This window comes from Drosophila sulfurigaster, chromosome 2L (assembly GCF_023558435.1).
Source record: "Drosophila sulfurigaster albostrigata strain 15112-1811.04 chromosome 2L, ASM2355843v2, whole genome shotgun sequence".
NCBI lineage: Eukaryota > Metazoa > Arthropoda > Insecta > Diptera > Drosophilidae > Drosophila > Drosophila sulfurigaster.
The window spans coordinates 22,612,675-22,630,706 of NC_084881.1; the positions used below are offsets into that span (position 1 = coordinate 22,612,675).

Sequence of the window (18,032 nt, forward strand, 5' to 3'; positions counted from 1 at the left end):
CTACACATGAAGTTTGTCAATTAAAAATCAATTGGAACACAGTTGTATATAAGGTATTTGTATATATATTGTATTGTATTTATTAGGCCTTTAAATATCTAGAATTATTATTATTTGACGTGCACATTTTACATTTACATAAATTTGTAGATTGTTTTCATTTTCTGTTTTTATTTTCTTTAATTTTTTTTTTTTGTTTTACGTTTAGAAAAATTTTCTTCGTTTTTTCAATGTTCCCGAAATTTATAACAATTAAATAAACATTGCCTAAGATGCCCCCTCTCTTGCTCTATCTATCTGACACTGTGTGTATGAGTGTGTGTGTGTATTTCCTTGTTTATTATTATTAAGCAAATCACAAACGCAGAATTGAATCGAAAAGTTGTGAAACAATGGGAACATGAGCTGAGCAAACGGCACTGCACACAAGATACTTGATTACAGATCAACAGATTCAACATTTTAAGTGTTTTGTGTAACAGATTTATAAACATTGTTGTGGATGCATTAAAGTTCATTGATTTTTGTTTTTTTTTTTTCTTTTTTGTAGCTGTTTTGCTCTTATAAATAATGTTAAGTTTATATAATTACAAAAAAGACCTGTCGCAGTTCAAAATATTAAATATAGTTATCCGTTTTTGCGTTCGTTTTGCACTTAATTTAACATTGATTTTTATTGTTGGTATTTAATTTAGATTGTTTCAACATTCACATATCGAATCGAACTTAATTTTGATTTATTGTTTTATTCGCATGCCGAAATTGCTGTAAATTACGTAGAACACAATTAATGGAATAATACGGCATTTATTGTGTATGTTTTTTTTTGTAAATTGAACTATTTTCTAACATTTCGTTTATTTAAAATAAATTGCGAATCGAATTTGAAGTAAAATAAAAAGAACGAATTAGAACGAATGATTTAGCTTTTGCTTGACATCAGGCCTCGGCGTTTTTAATTATCGCATATGTATATAGAGATATATATAAAATATATATGCATATGAAGAGCCATATATATCTCCCGGTCCTCCTGATAATGGTGCCTCTATACAACACACGGTCATTTTTCAAAGTTGAACTGAAGGGAGTTTGCGAAACTGCCCGCATTTGTTTTCTTAAAACAAGCAGCCAAAGTTTACTATGTGTGTGTGTATGGATCTTAGATTGTGTGTATGTGTGTGTGTGTGGTATGTGCTGCTAGCCGGCATATAGGGGGGAAAGGAGGGGGTGTAGGTATGATGATCATCTATTTCGTAAACGCCATAAACACAGCCCAAAGTATCTCATTCGCATTCGGCTTGGCCGCCTCCGTTTCAAAGTCGAGATCGAGCAGCTCCCGCACTCGCTTCATGGCCACCTCGTAGTCATCGTCGTTGAGCGGCGCAAAGGCATTCTCGATGACATCACTGGCATGCGCCAAAAATATCAGCGCCAGCATACGCTTGTCCATGCGCTGCGGATCGTTCACCCACTTGGAAAGCACCGAATCCTGAATCTGAAATACAAAATGATGAGTAATTTATAATATTATTCCAAATTTTACTTCACTACCTTCTTGACCAGACGGCACTTGACCACATTGTTGTTGAGCGGATGTGTCGTCATGTCGAAGAGCAGAAAATTTTGCTTTTCCGTTGTGAGCACACCCTTCTCCACCAGATTCTTGGCCAGACGTTCGCGCACATTTTTCAGCTGGTAGCGCAATTTCAATGGGTTCCAAGTTTCACCTATAAAAATGGGTGGATGTGTGTGATGCATTAATATCATATTTGAAGGGCTGTCTGGCAGTTAATCCGTCATTATGACGTACCGCTGAGATATTCGATCCAACTTTGCACCGTCTCTGGGGGATCTGTTTCCTTAATGTGTTTCAACGCTTCATCCAGCAGCACATCTCCGGTCTGCTGATCCGATTTCAATATCAGTTTTCTACAATTGCATTTTTATAGTTAATAAATATGGTTCTATTAGAATTTACTTGCGATGTGCTCTCACTCACCTTGTGCACAAGCCACGTCGTCGCATGCCCGACTTCTCGATCATCACACGTCCTCGCAGTCCCAACTCGATGAGGATGCAACCTCGCAAGCCACTTGATATGCAGTCATTCCAGAAAGATGTGTATCCCTGAAAAGAAATGAGAATATTACGAAAATTATATACAATAAATGAAATATAATGAACAACAATTCGTAATCATTATTATTATTATTATTTGTTTAATTTAAAAATCTAAATAAAACAAGATTAATTTCTTAGTATTATAATTATATTATATAAATATTTTCTAATTTAATTTTCAGTTTATTAATCATTGCGTTAGTATTTTCTAACACCTAAATATTTTAAATGAATTTGATGATTTATCATAAAAGTGAATCAAAAATAGATAAGTTTAATCCCCGATGATAATAACAGTGTTAAAAAAAAGATATATAGTATGCAACAAATTTGAATAAATTTAACTCAATTATTAATTATTCAAATAAATATTATAATTACAAGCGAATAGTATAGAGGCTGGTCAAAACAGCGACTAAAATAAACAAGAAATCCCCTTTAACACGTTCTATTTTTAACTCATTTATCAATTTGTTATACATTAGGATAAATTAATCATACATGATTATTATTTTATAATGAGTAATAGCATACGAAATATTAACAGAAAAATCTAAGCGAAAAGAATTTCCATAGCGTGTTCCATTTTTTATCAAGCTTCGGCTTATCAAACATTACGATCGTTGCACGACTAATTGCTTATTCTTTTTTAAAGTAAGATATAAAAGAATATCAACAAACCGTGGATAGTTTACCCAGTGTATGTTGAAATTATGGACTCTTAGTTGAAAAGCTTAAAAGCTGGTCTATTTAACTATACAACGAAGAATTGTTCAATTCTTCACACCTGACGCAGGCAACTGTTCAAAGTTTGAACAGTTGAATTTGCTTAAGCTAAAAAGCATATCGTTACGCGATGACGTCTGCAGACTTTAGATAACTTGAGCTAATGTAACTAGATCCATAAAATGATAACTTTATATAACTGCGAGTACATAAAGTAAAATCATCGATAATCCAATTGGAAATACCGGATGAATCACGCTACGTTGACAAAATTGCTTGTTTCTTATCATTTTGCTTTTCTTTTTTGGTTTCTTTTCGAGAAAAAAAAACAATATAGTTAATGACGTTATGAACGATAAGCAGAAAAACGGAGGGAGGAACAACTTCCTCAAAACAATTAGCTAAATGAGAAATATGTCGTTTGATAAAAATGAATTGAAGACTCAAGAATGAACATTTCAAGCAGCCCAATATGAAGAATGATCGTAGCGAAAATAAAATAGAAAAACGACACGTTAAACTTTACATGGCAAATGTACTGAGAAAGGGGAGTGCGGAATGTTTTGGAGCAGATGCGAGACTGCGGGCAAAAAATAAAAGCAAATATGTACACACTCATACACTTGCAAGTGATAAAGCACACAATACAGCAGCAGCAGAAGAAGAAGAGGAAAAAAGTATTATACTATTGCAGTCCCAATACGGGCACGTAGATGTGGCATATGGAGAAGAGCCATCGCAATCGCCAGTTTGGGTCCCAAACATGCGCGAGATTAACGAGTATTTCAATATTATGCAAATTAAGCAACCACTTGGCAAGCAAAAAGCGTCGCAAAGTGCTGCCAAAACTTGTTTCTATGTAATCTTAGCTTTTGTTCTGCCCTTTATTTTTAGCAGGAGTCGCAGCTTCAAAAAGCTTTTGCTGCCGTTGATCTTTCAGAAAGAAAGCTTTCATTGGGTAGCCGAAATACTAATCAGAAGTTGAGTAGCTTGTTTTTAAAGTGCGCCCCACTTAAAAATGAAACTATTTCATACACTTGACCACAACAAAAACAACAATAAATGTGTTCAGACATCCAAAAAGTGCGATAAGCTCAAATTCAGCCAAGGTGAAGAAGAAGACAAAAGCATGAATTTATGGTAGCAACAAATGATAAACTCGTTCTCTATTTATTGGCCAAAGGCGTTGTAATGATGAGTGAGTTTAAGGTTTATTGCACAAGCATAATAGACAGCAGCAAAAGGTGAAGCTGAAGCCAAAGTTGACGGTGGCGTTGGCTGCGACGCAACGTCAATGCACTTCAATGACTAGCAGCGGCAACAACAACAACAACAACGACAACAACATTAGGGTTAAGCACTGTTGGGCCATTTGATGCTTGCCCAAGGCGAATGAGCGAGCGATAGTTGGAGATCTCAGGTCATCTCTCTCTAACAATAACGGAAGCTCCTTATTAAATGTTTAAGCTTTGCTTGTGTGTTTCTGTGTACATTGTGCAAGTGCGAAGAGTGCCAATACACACATATACAAACGTGGAGTTCATGTACATGCGTTCCATACGAATAATTGAAGATAAAACGATAGCTGTTTTAGCTGGCAACTCTGCTGACAGCTGATAAAAAGTTATCGTTATCACAGAGACAATACGAACCTCTTTATCCTTGAGGCCCAGCAGCAACACTTCCTCCATGAGCGTGAGTCGTGTCTCTTTCGAGTCGCCGTCATCGATGTTATCCTCTTGATCCTTGTTGCTGTCGAGCGTGTCCTGATTGTCATCCGGCGTATTTGCATTTAGGCCACCGCCACCGCCCTCCGCACCGTTTTCGCGTGGCTTGACAGCGCGCCTAACCAAGCCGTCACTGCGATTCATTTTATTTATAATGCTCTTTTTTCTTAGATTATTTTTATTTTTTGTTGAATTTTGTATGTGTGGCACAATTGCTGCCTCTGCCACCTGCCTCCTCTTTCTCACACAACTCTCGCAGTGATGTTCCTGTATGAGTGTGTGTATCTGTGAGTGTGTGTGTGCGTGTGTTGTTACTTTGTGTTTTATTATTACACTGCTGTGTTTCTGCTTTTTTTTTCTTATGTGTGTTCGTTCTCGTTTTGCACTTTTCCCACTTCTCTCTTTACAGATGCAACACACAAAATACTGCGTTGTCTTTCGTTGTTGTTTTTGTTGTTTATATCAATCTATTATTTTTTTTTTTTGCACTCAAAACTTTACAATTTACGTTGACAATTTTCTCGAATTTAATTAGTTTGCACAGACTAAATGCCCAATTTGCATATTTTTCGTTTTATTACTACAGCGTTTTAAAAAACTTGCACATTATTGTGATGACTTTATAATTGTATTCTTTTTTGTGTCTTTTCTGTTTCTTCGACGTGACATTTTCCGTCTAGTGTTGGGAAACGTCTCGTTCGCTACACTGAATCATAAGCCACGATTGAATAGAGTGGTGTGCGAATGTTCTAACACTGGTCAGAGGTACAGAGACATCTGTTGTGCAGTCAAATATTTTAAATGCATGTATTATAGCCTCTTTCCACCGCACGGTTTTCTTTGGTTTTCTTTGGTTTTTTTTCACGTTCAGGCCGAATGTTACGTTCGCCCCATGTAAAAACCCATAAGAAAAAAAAGTCGGTTTTTCTACGTTCGCGAGCTACGTAGAAATAGCGAACGCACTTTTTGGGTAATTATGCGATATTTTGATCGATATGGCAACGAAAAAGAGCTCACCACTAACAAAACAGCTGACATTAAAGTGCGCCAAGGTATGAAAATAGAAAAATAAAAATTTTATTTTGCTTTTTAAAGCAAATTTTTTATATTTTAGATGAGCCAAAAAACTCGAAAGCCGTCAATATCGTGGAGTGGCATCCACAAGGCTATGTTGTTCGAGTTATGGGAGGAGAAATGTAGTGCCTTTTTTGGCCAACCCACAAAGGCGCTCCACAAGGATGCCAAACTTCTCCCTATTAATTCGAAAATTATCTTCAAAAAATGATTCGTTGTTTCCAGGATAATCGCGCTCCTAAAAACACCCATGCCGTTGATAAAAAGTAAATGTATTTATGTAAATATTACATTGCTGCCAGCAATGGCCTATACTATATACTTCGCTAATTTTCCCTCCACTTCGTTAAAATCCTCATAAAAATTCTGCAATTTAATGAAATTTTCCATTTTCAAATGCGCGTGCTGTTTTTGAAATGTTCGCCAACTCGTGTTTACATTTGAACAGCTGATATTTCAGAGCGGCCATATTGAGGAATTTACCGTTGCCCATATTTTTCGGTTCGTACAGATGGAAACCCCGAAACGGGACTTTAAAAAACGTAGAAAAACTGAGTGAGGTGGAAAGAGGCTATTATTGGATAAACTATTTCCATATGCATAAATTCAGTCTATTTTGCTTATTTTGCTTCAGAAAGCTGTTTTTAGTTTAAAAGCTGGGATAGGGTGTGACCATTTATAATTTTATGAGTATGAAATAATAGGGAAATCCCGATATGGGAAATCTGGTTACTCTACATTTAAATTGTCCGTATATGTGCGCCTCTTTAAACCACTTTTTATGTTGGTGTCTTTCATAAATGTAGACGTTGTTTAGAAAATGTTATTTCGTTTTATTTGTGTTGTCATCCCGCTGAACAGATTTTCGTTACACAATTGCAAATTTGTAGAAAGTCAAATGGAAAAACGGTTAGCACAGACTGGTAAATAACAGCCGATAGAAGCTCGAAAAATACAAAAAATTATTGCATCAACGCAACGTTGACTTAAAAACTTATGTAAGTTAATTGTAAAAAAAAATATTTATTTTTGTTTATGCAGATTACAATTAACATTTGTCTGATTGTACAATCCAATCAGCTGTTAACAGACAGTGTGCAACACTGTTCTTTACTTATCGCTGTGAATGCTTCAATTCCTTGTGATTGGCATTGTTTAAGTGACTGTGTGGGGGGTGCGTTTGTGTGTAGTAGATAGAAACATTTTTGTGGTGCTGTTTTGTTTGTTAGCAATTAACTTGTTGGACATGTCCTATTTGTCGAGTTTTAATAATGAAAGCGCCAAGCAAATACTAATGGATATCATACGTACGGTGAATCAGCCCGATAACTCCAAGAAACTATCCGAAGCTAAAGCATCAGCTGGCAAAGAGATGATTTTAATGATGCAGCATGTTTTCCCCTTGGTCATGCAGCTGCAGTTGGAGGTGATCAAGTTGCATGGATTTCCTGGGAATCGCGAGGGTCTCGTGCAGTTCTCGCAGCTAATACGCGAAATGGAACGCGATGATATGGAAATAGCACGTCTACGCAGCCAAATACGTGCAATATACTTGCCTCCCATAGCCATCAACACTACCAACGATATACTCATCTAAAAAAAGAGTTCCTTGATTCATATTCTGTGGAATTCCCCAAGACAAAATGAGACTGCAATAGTTAATAAGTGTGTGTGTTTTTCTTGTATTTTCGAGCTAACAAATAAAGCAGAGAGAAACATTCATCAACATGGAGTTGAACTCGGCTTAAGTAACATGGCATATCTTTTAAGTAAACAATAAAAGGAATAAGAAATAAAGTATTATGCTGAATTCATAAAGTTACAATATATATATATATATGTATATATTAATTGTTCAAGTAGAAGGGCACACAATGGATATGTCCACAAACAGCCAATTTGCAATTAGTGATAAATTAAACAATTGCAAAATTCCTAAACAGTAAATAGTAAATTGCTTACAGACTACGCTTTTATATGCATTATGTACATATATATATAGATATAAATACATACATGTATGTATGTCAAGAGTGCTGAGCTGCCGCATTTAAGATTAACAAATGAGTGTGAAACAAGTGGATGAACAAATGATTTCCATTCTTTTTTAGTTACTCGAGACATTGCTGTTCTGCAAATCATCCGCCGTTGTGGTTAGTTTGATTGGATTAATGCTGGCTAAATCGTTGCCATTAAGTTTGTGCTGCAGATGCTGCAGCTGATCTGCGAAATGTGAATCCTCTGCGCCCTCCACATCGTTGATAATCGACATGGACATGGGTGAATGGGGTGTCAATGGCGTATTTGTGGCACACAACTCTTCGATGGTGGAATCACTTTGATTCGAGGGCGTGCTCGAGCGTGACCGCACAGGATATGCATCATCCAGGGGCAGTGCAAAGCCCTGCGTGATCAACAGATCCGCAATATTCAGTTCGATACCCTCGGTGGGATCGAAGAGCTCAACGCCGGGAAGTGGAGTGCCGTCCCTGGTGGCGGCATTGACAGCTTTGCTTTGACTGATTTTCGGGCGTTCTTTGTAGGTAACTACGCGTGCGATCAGTTTGCGCCAGTGTGCAACTATAAGAGCAAATAACAATTAGATTTTAAAGGTTAATTTGGGGTATTTCAAGACTTGCCCTCAGTCAGTTCCTCAAACTTGGAGATGGATGTCTTTTGCCAGGTGTTGGGCTCGTCTGTAATGGTGGACTTGACGTTAGCCAAGAAGCATTCAACTGCTTGAAATCTAAAACATAAATAATGCATTATTGAAAAAGATATGCATAATTACAATTGAGCTTAGAGGGACAATGACGAATGATCGGTGATGGTTTAATAAGTAGCTTACGCTTAGATCTGAAGTCAACATAGCATAATCACAAATACAGATCTCATAAAACGCACCTGAGTGTGAGGAAATCGGTGCGCAGTTCGCAGATATCGGCAGGCGATATATACTCGCTGTCTCCATAATCCACAAAGTACAGATCAATCACCTGTTCCTTGGGATTGTACTGATTGGGCATGATGTCCACAATCTCGGCACGATACCATTTCTCGTCGAACTTGAAGACGGCGGCCACAATTTGTCCTATGTACGGCGTAGTCAGTTGATGCTTGGCACGATTCTCTGCGCTACTGTAATAGCTGGTCATTTCCTGCACCATATCATCCAGTTTCTTCGACTGCGGTCCGACCAGCTGCACCCAGAACTTGGTGGGTGATGCCACCGCCGAGACGTATACTTCCATCGGCTTGTCATCACCACGGGCGGCCATCAATTTGTCGCGTGGCGGCTGCGAGCTAAGCGACGTTTGTGACGAGTACATCGAGGAGGTGATACTGAGGCTGGTGGGCGATCTACGAGGTTCGCGACGTTGTTCCACCTCGTCTACAGCCAAACGCAGTTGTTCATCCTCTTCGATCTGATCGTCAAGCAGTTTGCGTGCAATGTTTACTTGCTTCTGATTGCCCACAATTGTGACCTTTGCCTTGCCATTGCGCCCATTCGGATCGATGTTGATCTTGGCCAACGAAGTGCGACTAATGTCTTGCAGTATTTCACCGCCACGTCCGTTGATCTTGTTGGCCAAGCGTTGTGGCACCAGCAGCTCCACTTTCACAATGGGCGCTCGCTCAATCTCCCTGATGAGCATGACGCGTGCCGCTTTCACGGAATCCGGTTGACCGCTGATGTCGCAGAACTTTTGTGTGGTGTCTTTGTCACTGTAATTGGAGAGATTATTAGAGTATTTGTAGTTCGACTAAGCTATTGTCAGCATTACCGTAATCTTATCTTTGCGCCCGTTTTCTCCTCAATTAGCTTAATGTTGGCGCCGCCGCGTCCAATTATCAATGGCACATGGTCGTTGTCCACAACGATTTTCTGGCAGATTTCCTTTTGTTTCTGTTGCTGCTGTTGTTGTTGTTGCTGCCCACCATTTGTTAATCGCCGTTTGTTGTTGCTGTCATTTTCATCTTTATCATCATTGCGCGACTTAAAGTACGCATACAACATTGCACTGCCCAGTGAGCAGAGGCCAAAGCCCAGTAGCAATTTGTAGGTAGGCGTGCCGGCAAAAGGCGTATTGCGCAACATTGCTATGTGGGTTTGTTTATTTGAGTTTTTATTTTGATTTGTGTCTTGCTTGTGCGCTGCAATTGCGTAGCACGCAGCTTTGTGTCAGTCAATTTAGTGTCTTCTTCCTTTCGGTCTTGTGCGCTGCACTTGCGTAGCTTGCAGCTTTGTGTCAATTGAACGTCTTGCTCCTTTGCTGCGAATCATACAGCTTTGTGTCAGACTGCAAAGATATCACAAATTAAATAAGAGTTTTATTTATCATTTGCACTTTTGTGGATTGATTTACCGCTGCTTAAATCGATATATGATTTTCTCTTTCCCTCCCTCTACTGGTTGCTGCTTGTTTGCCCTTAAGTATGAAGCTGAACGACAAGAACGTCGTTGCGTTAAGTGAAGTGTGTCATGTTAAAAGAAACCTATTTCTGTTTCTCTCACACTACTTATATAATAATTATTACTCTTATCAGTCCACGTAAAATTATTAATGAAAATATGTGCAGAGCAAATTTAAATTTCAAATAAATTCTTTTTTTTGTGTTTTTGGCAGACAGATATACAGACCGACTGAGAATGACAGCAGCAAAACAAATAAAAGTGTGACGCTTAGACACTTTACACCGTGCTACAAACTTTCAAGACAAATATTGCACCCTCTCTTGCTGTATTGTTTTTATGTGTGCGACTTTATGACTGTAATTTCAGCAATTGCTTTTGAGTGTGTAGCACAGTGTCCCAAAACTCATTAAAACTACATATTCTCAGCTTCTACAACATTATGGATCACGTAATGTCAAAATAAGTAAAACGCATTAAGACAAAAACTCAACCGAGAAGTTTGATCTGCGTTCTCACTCCCTTTCTCTCTCTCTCGCTCTCTCTCTCTCTCAGTTGGGGTATCATAAATCACAGTTCGTTTCTAGCTTTTTGCATCTGTCCTTCGACAAGTTGAAACAAGTTTGAGTGTGTGCAGCAATGAGACCGGTTTATTTATAAGCCAACTACTCTTCTTCCGCTATTTGCAAGAACAAAACACACAATGCCGTGTTATCTATTTTATACAATAGCAACTGATAATCACAAAAAGAAAGCCATTCACTGTATTTCGATAAAAATAAACTTTCACATAATGCCGCCGACCTTGATATTGGAGCGTGATTAATGTTCTTCGATTTCGTTTTACACTTGTATTAGATCTTTTTATTGTTCGCTGTATAAACAAACGCTTAAGCTCAATCAAGCGATTTATTTATATGATTGTTTTATTTGCATCGTTCGAGAAATCGTTTCGTTTAATGGGAAGTTATCGTTCATTCAGCTGCGTGAGCCTAACGATTCGTCTGCTTCGCTTCGCTCGATATGCATAACTGTTGCAATTATTTGAATTTTTACCGAGCATCAGCTTCGTTAAATGGCGTCAGCTGTTTTTACGCTCGCCTGTGAGAGCAAGCGACGCACTCTCTGATTGGAACAGTCGCGCTCTCTCTCACTTTCTTGTTGCGCTGTCAGGCGCATCAAGTTGTCTTGCGTTTTGCTTTGTTTATTTTGCCGGCTCTGTTTTTGAATGGTCACAGAAGCATAAGAAATAATGGATTATGAATACAATGACAACGGCAATTAAAACGGCATGCGATTATTACGTGTGAGCGAGAGAGGAAGAACAAAAGAGACAGGGAGAGAGAATGAATGGTGCTTGGCTTCATGCGCTAAACGCTAAATTTAGTCAATGACATAATATGCGGTTCGTTGACTGTGTTTACTATTCCAAAACTTGAAGTTGTAGACGAACGGCAGTTAATCAAACAAACTGTGTAACGCAAAGATATTTCACACATTTTCCGCATAAATTCAATGAACAAAAAAGGGTCACGCGGTGAAAATGCCTGAAAGTGACTTCGAAAATTGTTGGCAAAGTTTCAATTTTCAAAAACAGAAACAAAAAACAACAAATACACGATTTCGACGTCATTTTAAAGGCAGATAGATTTAGCAGGTATTTGTTTTTTGGATAACAACAACATCAAACGTACTCTATAATCTATAATTAATATATTCATATAGTTTTGTTCTGTGCGTATTTTTGGCAACATTTGACCGTGAACTGAAATTTCAGTGCTACTTCGCATGTTGCACGCACGTTTCACTTTTTATGTGTTAAACTTGCAAACACAACGGCAACTGATAGTAAAAGTTCTGCTGAGCCTTTTTGTCATTTCAATTTATTACACAAATATTTGCACACACACATGCACTCGACTCACTTACTTGGTTTGTTGTTATACACGTTTTGTGACTTTGTGTTGTACATTTAATTTGCTTATTTTAGTAGATATGTTCCTTAAAGGAGTTTTGAATTGGAAGCACAGTCTTTTTGTAATTGATAAAAAAAACAATTTAATTCTTATTTCAGCTGCGCTGCGTGTGCTTTGCGCTGCTGCTTCTTCTAACAACGTGTGTAGTGTGTTGAGGCGGAGGGAGAAACATCGATGACACTATCGATGATGTTTCACATTTTTTAAATATATCGATTAATGAGCAGCTGGATAATAATTTTTTTGTTTACATAAATTCAGTTTTCTTTAATAAAAAAAGCGCTATGATAAGGCAAATTTATTTAATACTATTTTCATTAGCAACATTAAACTAGCGAAATGTCGGTTAGTCAAAGAAACTTAAAAAATAAATACGCATTTGAATTTAACAGCTATTTATCAGCTTCAACTATAATCGGCGCTGTTAGAACTTTTTGTGCCTGTTAAAGCTATCGAAGTTACATCGACAATTTACATGCGCGCGGAATTTGAAAACAATTAAATTTTGATTTTTGTATTTCGTCATAAAGTTGTAGTTGTAGATGTTTTAATTATTGTAAGTATAAAATGCAATTTGAGCAGCTAACAGCTGTAGGTCATAATAAACTAAAGCTATGGGCACATCAACCGTTAATCGTTTTTGTCTAAGTACAATGAACACTTTTCAGTTTAAGGCGAACCATATGGCATGGGCGTTTTGTTGTTGTAGGATGTCTATATAGTCTGCAGCAATGGCAGCATTGAAGGCTTGCCTTAGGCAGCTAGGAAATGTCACGCAATGCGTTTAGTTTGGTGCCATCCATGTCAAAGCAGCGACAGTTGCACGACGACACGGGACACTCGGAATTTTGTCTGCAAACGGAAAACATTAAGATAAACATTTACTTACTGAATGAATGATTGGATTACTCACTTGAACCACTGCATAATGTGTTCGGTGTGACCGCCATGACGACACGTCTGGCACCAGGAGAACCACTTGGCAAACGGCTTCAACTGCCAGCCGCCCGCCTGATCCGTAGATGCATCTCCAGCTCCGCCGCCGCCTCCGCTTGTGTTGATCATGGTGCCCATGTGCATCAGACACAGCGAGCATCGTGGTAACGGTTTGCGGCAGCTGGGACACGATGACAACCGATTCGTACTCGTGCTTGTGCTTCGGGGACGCGGCTCATCCAACAGTGCATTCGACACGGACTTGCCACAGAAATTGCAGCTCAAATAAACGGTGCGTGAACTGCGCGATGAGGCGCGGATATTCTCAATCTTAATGTCCAGTTCGGCGCGTTTCTCCCACAGTCCCCAGCTATTTAAATAATCCAAATAGCTGGCAATCCAGTACTGTATACGATTGTCCGTAAAATGCTCATTCCTAAAGTAATTGATGGCCACCAAGGCAACAGTTTGCACATCGAAACTGGCATCCATATAGGATTGCAATATGTTGATGCCATCGAGCGATTCTCCAGTGAGCAGCAGACCATTTAAATCACCACATTCGATTGCACGCTGAATACGTTGCTTTATGTAGTCAGCTAACTTTGTTTCCGACAGATATTTGCAGGCGAAAGCAACACGATCCGCCAGAGAAACGCCCTCCTCCTTGAGCACGGCATCAAAGTTATCTTTCTCCATGGTGAGGAACGAGAAAATGGCACGCAAATGTGGATCCTGTATCTGCATATTCGCCGTGGAGCGTTGATTGCGCCACGTTGAACTGCAACGATCCGCATTGAAGCTGGACAGCGCAATTGCTGTGATGCGATACATGCTGGGATCACGCATCATATCCGCCGCCTGTGAGAGAATGTTGCAGGCAGCCAGCACTTTCAAGTGGAAGACACAGATCATGGCAGCGCGACTGAACTCCTTGTTGGCATAGAGTTGCTCTATGAATCTGTCCAGCTCCTGGTCAAAGTACCAGCCACACAGCTGCAGCGCCAAGTCGCGTTGTTCGCTTCTGCAATTAAGAAGGGAGAAAGAGGGAGATTAGAATGGAGCAAGTTTATAATGAGCCCTGTTAAGAAAACCAAGATTAAAGTGAAGATGTTAAGAGAACCAGAATGCATCTTGTGTAAAAATTGCAGCCTCCTAGCTCTACCGATTTGACTTAAAAGCGATATTGAAGATTATTAGCGTAATATTTTTTAGAAATTTTGCAATACGCACAAATTGTGTTTGTTTGGTATAACATTTGCAGCCTTCCAGCTCTTACCGTTAGAACTAAATACGCGTTTTAATATGGTTAGAATAGGAATTTTTAAAAATTCGGAATTATTGGATGCCTCAATTTTGAGGACTAGAAGGTCTAACAATTGCAGCCTGTTAACTCCTACCGATTAGATTTAAATGCAATATTTAAGATAAGTAGAGCAGAAATTTTAAGAGAGAGAAATTGTGTAAACTATTTGGTATAACATTTGCAGACTCCTAGCTCTAGCTGTTTAGACTAAATGGTTAGAATAGGATATGTTAAAATGTTGAGAAATATGTAGCATGTCTAAGAATTTGGAACCTCCTAACTCTTATGTTCTGGACAGCGATTAATAGCTAACTATCAGTATAGGACTAACATTAAGTAATTTATTAAGTTACAGAATGAAAATCTTTAAAAAGTCCTCAGTCAAACTCAAGCCTTCTCAAACTTACCGATAGCACACGAGTTTGTTGGAATTGTTGATGCCATCCGGCCATTGGAGCAGCTGCGATTCAATGCGTGAACTTGCCATTAGCGCCTCTGAAGTGTGTCCCAAGTTAATGCCCAGCGTTGACTTCAAGCCCGTCAAGCGTTCCTCACAAAACACATTTCCCAGAGTTGTCCACACATTGCGCAAATACGGCGTCAGCTGCAGCTCAGCGAACCTTTTATTGTCTGGTTTATTCATGCCATAATCCTGCAGCGCCCGTTGACGTGTCTCCTCCAGCAGATCCTCTTCGAGCAGCTCACGGTCCAGGAAATCAAAACTCAGCGAATTTTGACCCATTTGATAATCGGTCAGAGAGCTGCCTGTACTGTGTGTGCTGCAGCTGCTTGTTGGCGGCGCTGTGGGTGAGGCAGGCGCAGCAACAACTGCTGGCGATGGAGCAGCATAAAGAGGACGTTGCATGAGCAGCGGCAACTTATGGCGATTGCTGTAAGCCGTATGCAAACTGGCGGGCAGACGAAAGTCGAGTATATTCAAAGCATCCGCCAGCAGCAGCATGCGCTCAAAGTCACGCGGATGCCAGGACAATCCGTTGAGGGCGGCAAACTTGCTGCTGTGCTGATACTTGGCAGGAAACGGACTAATCTGACGCTTCACATGATAGACTTCGCGACTCGACTCGTTGTCCACACTGCGAATGTCATACAAAGTGATGTAAGGCGAGTCCCGCTGCAGCGAGGAGAGCAGTGAAGTGCGCGTTGGACACCAGGCGAGCTGCATGTGATTGCGCGATGAGGAGATCTGACGCAGAGGCCGTTCAATGGCGCGCAGATCCCACAGCATAATCATGGAGTCCACGTAACTGCACAGATAGTTGCCATTGGGGGCAACGGCCAGGCCTTGGACAGCCTTGGTCTTGATGGACTGGCAGGTGGCGTTGCTTTCTAGAAATGGGAGAGAAAGTTAGTAAAGCATTGAAGTGAGAAAGCTAAGGCTAAGATTCAATTTACGTCGCAGATCAAATAGTTTAATCAGATTCTGACTCATGCCAGCGATGAGAACACGATGATTGTGATCCCAGCACAGTGAATTGGTTGACTCGGAGAGGCCAAAGAAATTCGCCGTTTCCTTGGGAACGCCGCGTTCAATGTCCCAGATGGTGATGCACGAGTCCGAACGATGTTTGTCATGGCCAATGGCCAAAATATTGGCATCCAACTCATTCCAGGCGAGACAAGTGCACATACGTTGTTGACGCGGTGCTATAAGGGTAGATATATTAATTAGGGAGGGATATATTAAGTATAAACTGATCTTACTATACTCCCAGCTGCTGTCAAAAGTGTCTCGAAAATTGCAAATACCAATTTTGCCATCTGCTAAACCAACAGCGATAATCGGTTGATCACTGTGATAGGAGGCGGCCACACAGCGTGCGTATTGATAGCGCGACTCATTGGATAGATAATTGCAGGGTATGTAGGGCAGTCGACTCTTTTGTTGTTGCGGCTGTTGGATTTCCTCCTTGCTGCGCACCTCGTATAAATTAATTTCCTGGCCCCAGGAGACGAATTTGTCGGGAAAGTTGGGAAACCAACTGATGCCATGTATGTTGCCGCTCATTTTGTTGCACGCAGCAAATGCACAATTTTTATTTTATTAGTTTTACACAATTCACAATTCTCAATTGCGTCGCTTCTTATCAGTCGTGAAAGAAAAAAAAAACAACAGACGGCAAACAACTGAAAACAGCTGATAGTGCAATGCGTCGTAGAGAGCTACAAAACATCGATGACGACGTACTCTCGATAACAGCTGAGGAGCACTTCTGTTGTTGTGGCTTATGTTAACCATGTTTGCTGTAATGGCAAATATCTGGCAACGCTCAAAAGTAACGGTGCTATCTGAAGAATTGAGACGCGCATTGTGAAATTCGTGAAATTTTATTATTTCATTGAAAATGTTTAACAAAATTCGGAATACAGTTCGATATAGTGTCGTGTTGAAGCAGTACATTTTATAACTTCGTTTCTTCAATAGCTCTGTCATGATTGCAAGTAAGTAGTTTTCCAAATACTTAATACAAATGCATATATTACAATTATTTAAAGCAAAGGTGAATATTAAAATAGCTCAGTGACATTGTTTATAGCAATGCTGTTGCCCACCAAGCCAGTTAGATGGCGTTTTTTCGAAGTATTTTAGCTACCAGCTTTAGCTCGTTAATAGATAGTTGTCAGAAATGTCTCATAGATGGTGCTGTTCCCTCAATTTACAAAGCAAGCAGCTTGGGCTCGTTGCTGGCTAGTTGTTAGCAATGTCCCATAGATGGTGCTGTTGTCTGAATTAACAAAAGTAAATTTGAAGTTTTACGCGTGCCATCTGGTTGCAAGTTGTCTCACATGCATACATACATGCAGTTCCAGTTGAACGCACACACACACACATGAGTAAGATACAGAAACAGCATAAAAGCTGTCATACTATCGTGTTTTTGCTGCTCTTTATAAGGTGTGCTTGAGGTAACTACTCAAGTGAATCATCATTATAAATGCATAATTGGTATTTTTGGGGGAACCTTGTTTTCTGTTTTCTGTTTTCTGTTTTTAATGCCAACATTACGCGCAACTGTCGCGTGAAATGACTTGGGCTTCAGTCTTTAGTTTAATGTTGTTAACGTCGCGATTATAAGCAAAATATTGTAATGGAATTTCTCTCGTTAGTTGTTGTGATCATAAATTAAAAAGCAAATGCATTTCGCTACGCTATGTGTATTTATGCAATAAATAAATGTTGTTCGACAATTCAATTGCAAATAACAAAAGCGCTTTGTATATTAAAAGAGCAAAAAAAAGATAAATTGAAACGCGCAGATGTCATGCGGTTCACAGCGGAAACGGAAACAAAGCAGCATCAAAAATATCTGCCCATAATGCCCCACAACTCATTCAGGTCATAATCTACCAAATATATATATAGAGCTGGTCAGCTGGCCACATATCAAATATCCATCACAATCATCATCAACATGATTATCATCATCATCTCATCAGCAGTGTTCCATCATTCTCGTGATGAGCTTATTTTGTGCGTGGTCTTAATTGATTTCGTTTGCAAAAATGGCAATAAAAGAACAATTGTGAATAGCAAATGCGGAAAGTGCATAACGGGAATATACCGTGTAAATAGGTCACAGATTATCAGATAATAACAAAACGAGTTGCAAGCTGTGCCCGAGAGATGGCGCCAGCTGCACTTTGAGCTTACAATTTGGAAGTTAACTTGAAATTTCGAATTGAATGTGATGCAAGTTTGTTTTATTATTGAAAATATTATTCAAATATAA

General features: G+C 39.3%; 4 protein-coding genes across 6 annotated transcripts; 1 reads left to right on the top strand and 3 right to left on the bottom strand.

The window, feature by feature from the left end:
• Positions 1 to 521: 521 nt before the first annotated feature.
• On the bottom strand, positions 522 to 5,259 carry LOC133840385 (Golgi phosphoprotein 3 homolog sauron). Its single transcript, XM_062272198.1, has 5 exons — positions 4,503 to 5,259; positions 2,003 to 2,130; positions 1,814 to 1,932; positions 1,555 to 1,730; positions 522 to 1,498 (listed from the first exon to the last, which is right to left on the bottom strand). The coding sequence occupies exons 1-5, from the start codon at positions 4,719 to 4,721 to the stop codon at positions 1,250 to 1,252; spliced, it is 891 nt and encodes a 296-aa protein (XP_062128182.1). The 5' UTR covers positions 4,722 to 5,259; the 3' UTR covers positions 522 to 1,249.
• Positions 5,260 to 6,805: 1,546 nt separating this feature from the next.
• Positions 6,806 to 7,448, top strand: LOC133850971 (protein C10). The gene has a single exon (XM_062264639.1). The coding sequence runs from the start codon at positions 6,898 to 6,900 to the stop codon at positions 7,246 to 7,248; it is 351 nt and encodes a 116-aa protein (XP_062120623.1). The 5' UTR covers positions 6,806 to 6,897; the 3' UTR covers positions 7,249 to 7,448.
• Positions 7,449 to 7,641: 193 nt separating this feature from the next.
• Positions 7,642 to 12,150, bottom strand: LOC133850955 (tudor and KH domain-containing protein homolog). 3 transcript variants are annotated; one of them, XM_062287226.1, is made up of 5 exons: positions 11,995 to 12,150; positions 9,437 to 9,952; positions 8,556 to 9,377; positions 8,291 to 8,397; positions 7,642 to 8,231 (listed from the first exon to the last, which is right to left on the bottom strand). In XM_062287226.1, exons 2-5 carry the CDS (start codon positions 9,748 to 9,750, stop codon positions 7,759 to 7,761), a joined length of 1,716 nt encoding a protein of 571 aa, XP_062143210.1. In that variant the 5' UTR covers positions 9,751 to 9,952; positions 11,995 to 12,150; the 3' UTR covers positions 7,642 to 7,758. The 3 variants fall into 3 exon arrangements, with proteins under 3 accessions (XP_062143210.1, XP_062143226.1, XP_062143218.1); XM_062287242.1 differs by lacking the exon at positions 11,995 to 12,150 and adding an exon at positions 10,870 to 11,061; XM_062287234.1 differs by lacking the exon at positions 11,995 to 12,150 and adding an exon at positions 10,019 to 10,308.
• Positions 12,151 to 12,539: 389 nt separating this feature from the next.
• On the bottom strand, positions 12,540 to 16,421 carry LOC133850948 (GATOR2 complex protein MIOS). Its single transcript, XM_062287212.1, has 5 exons — positions 16,006 to 16,421; positions 15,697 to 15,948; positions 14,691 to 15,630; positions 12,955 to 14,001; positions 12,540 to 12,893 (listed from the first exon to the last, which is right to left on the bottom strand). The coding sequence occupies exons 1-5, from the start codon at positions 16,307 to 16,309 to the stop codon at positions 12,803 to 12,805; spliced, it is 2,634 nt and encodes an 877-aa protein (XP_062143196.1). The 5' UTR covers positions 16,310 to 16,421; the 3' UTR covers positions 12,540 to 12,802.
• Positions 16,422 to 18,032: the final 1,611 nt, after the last annotated feature.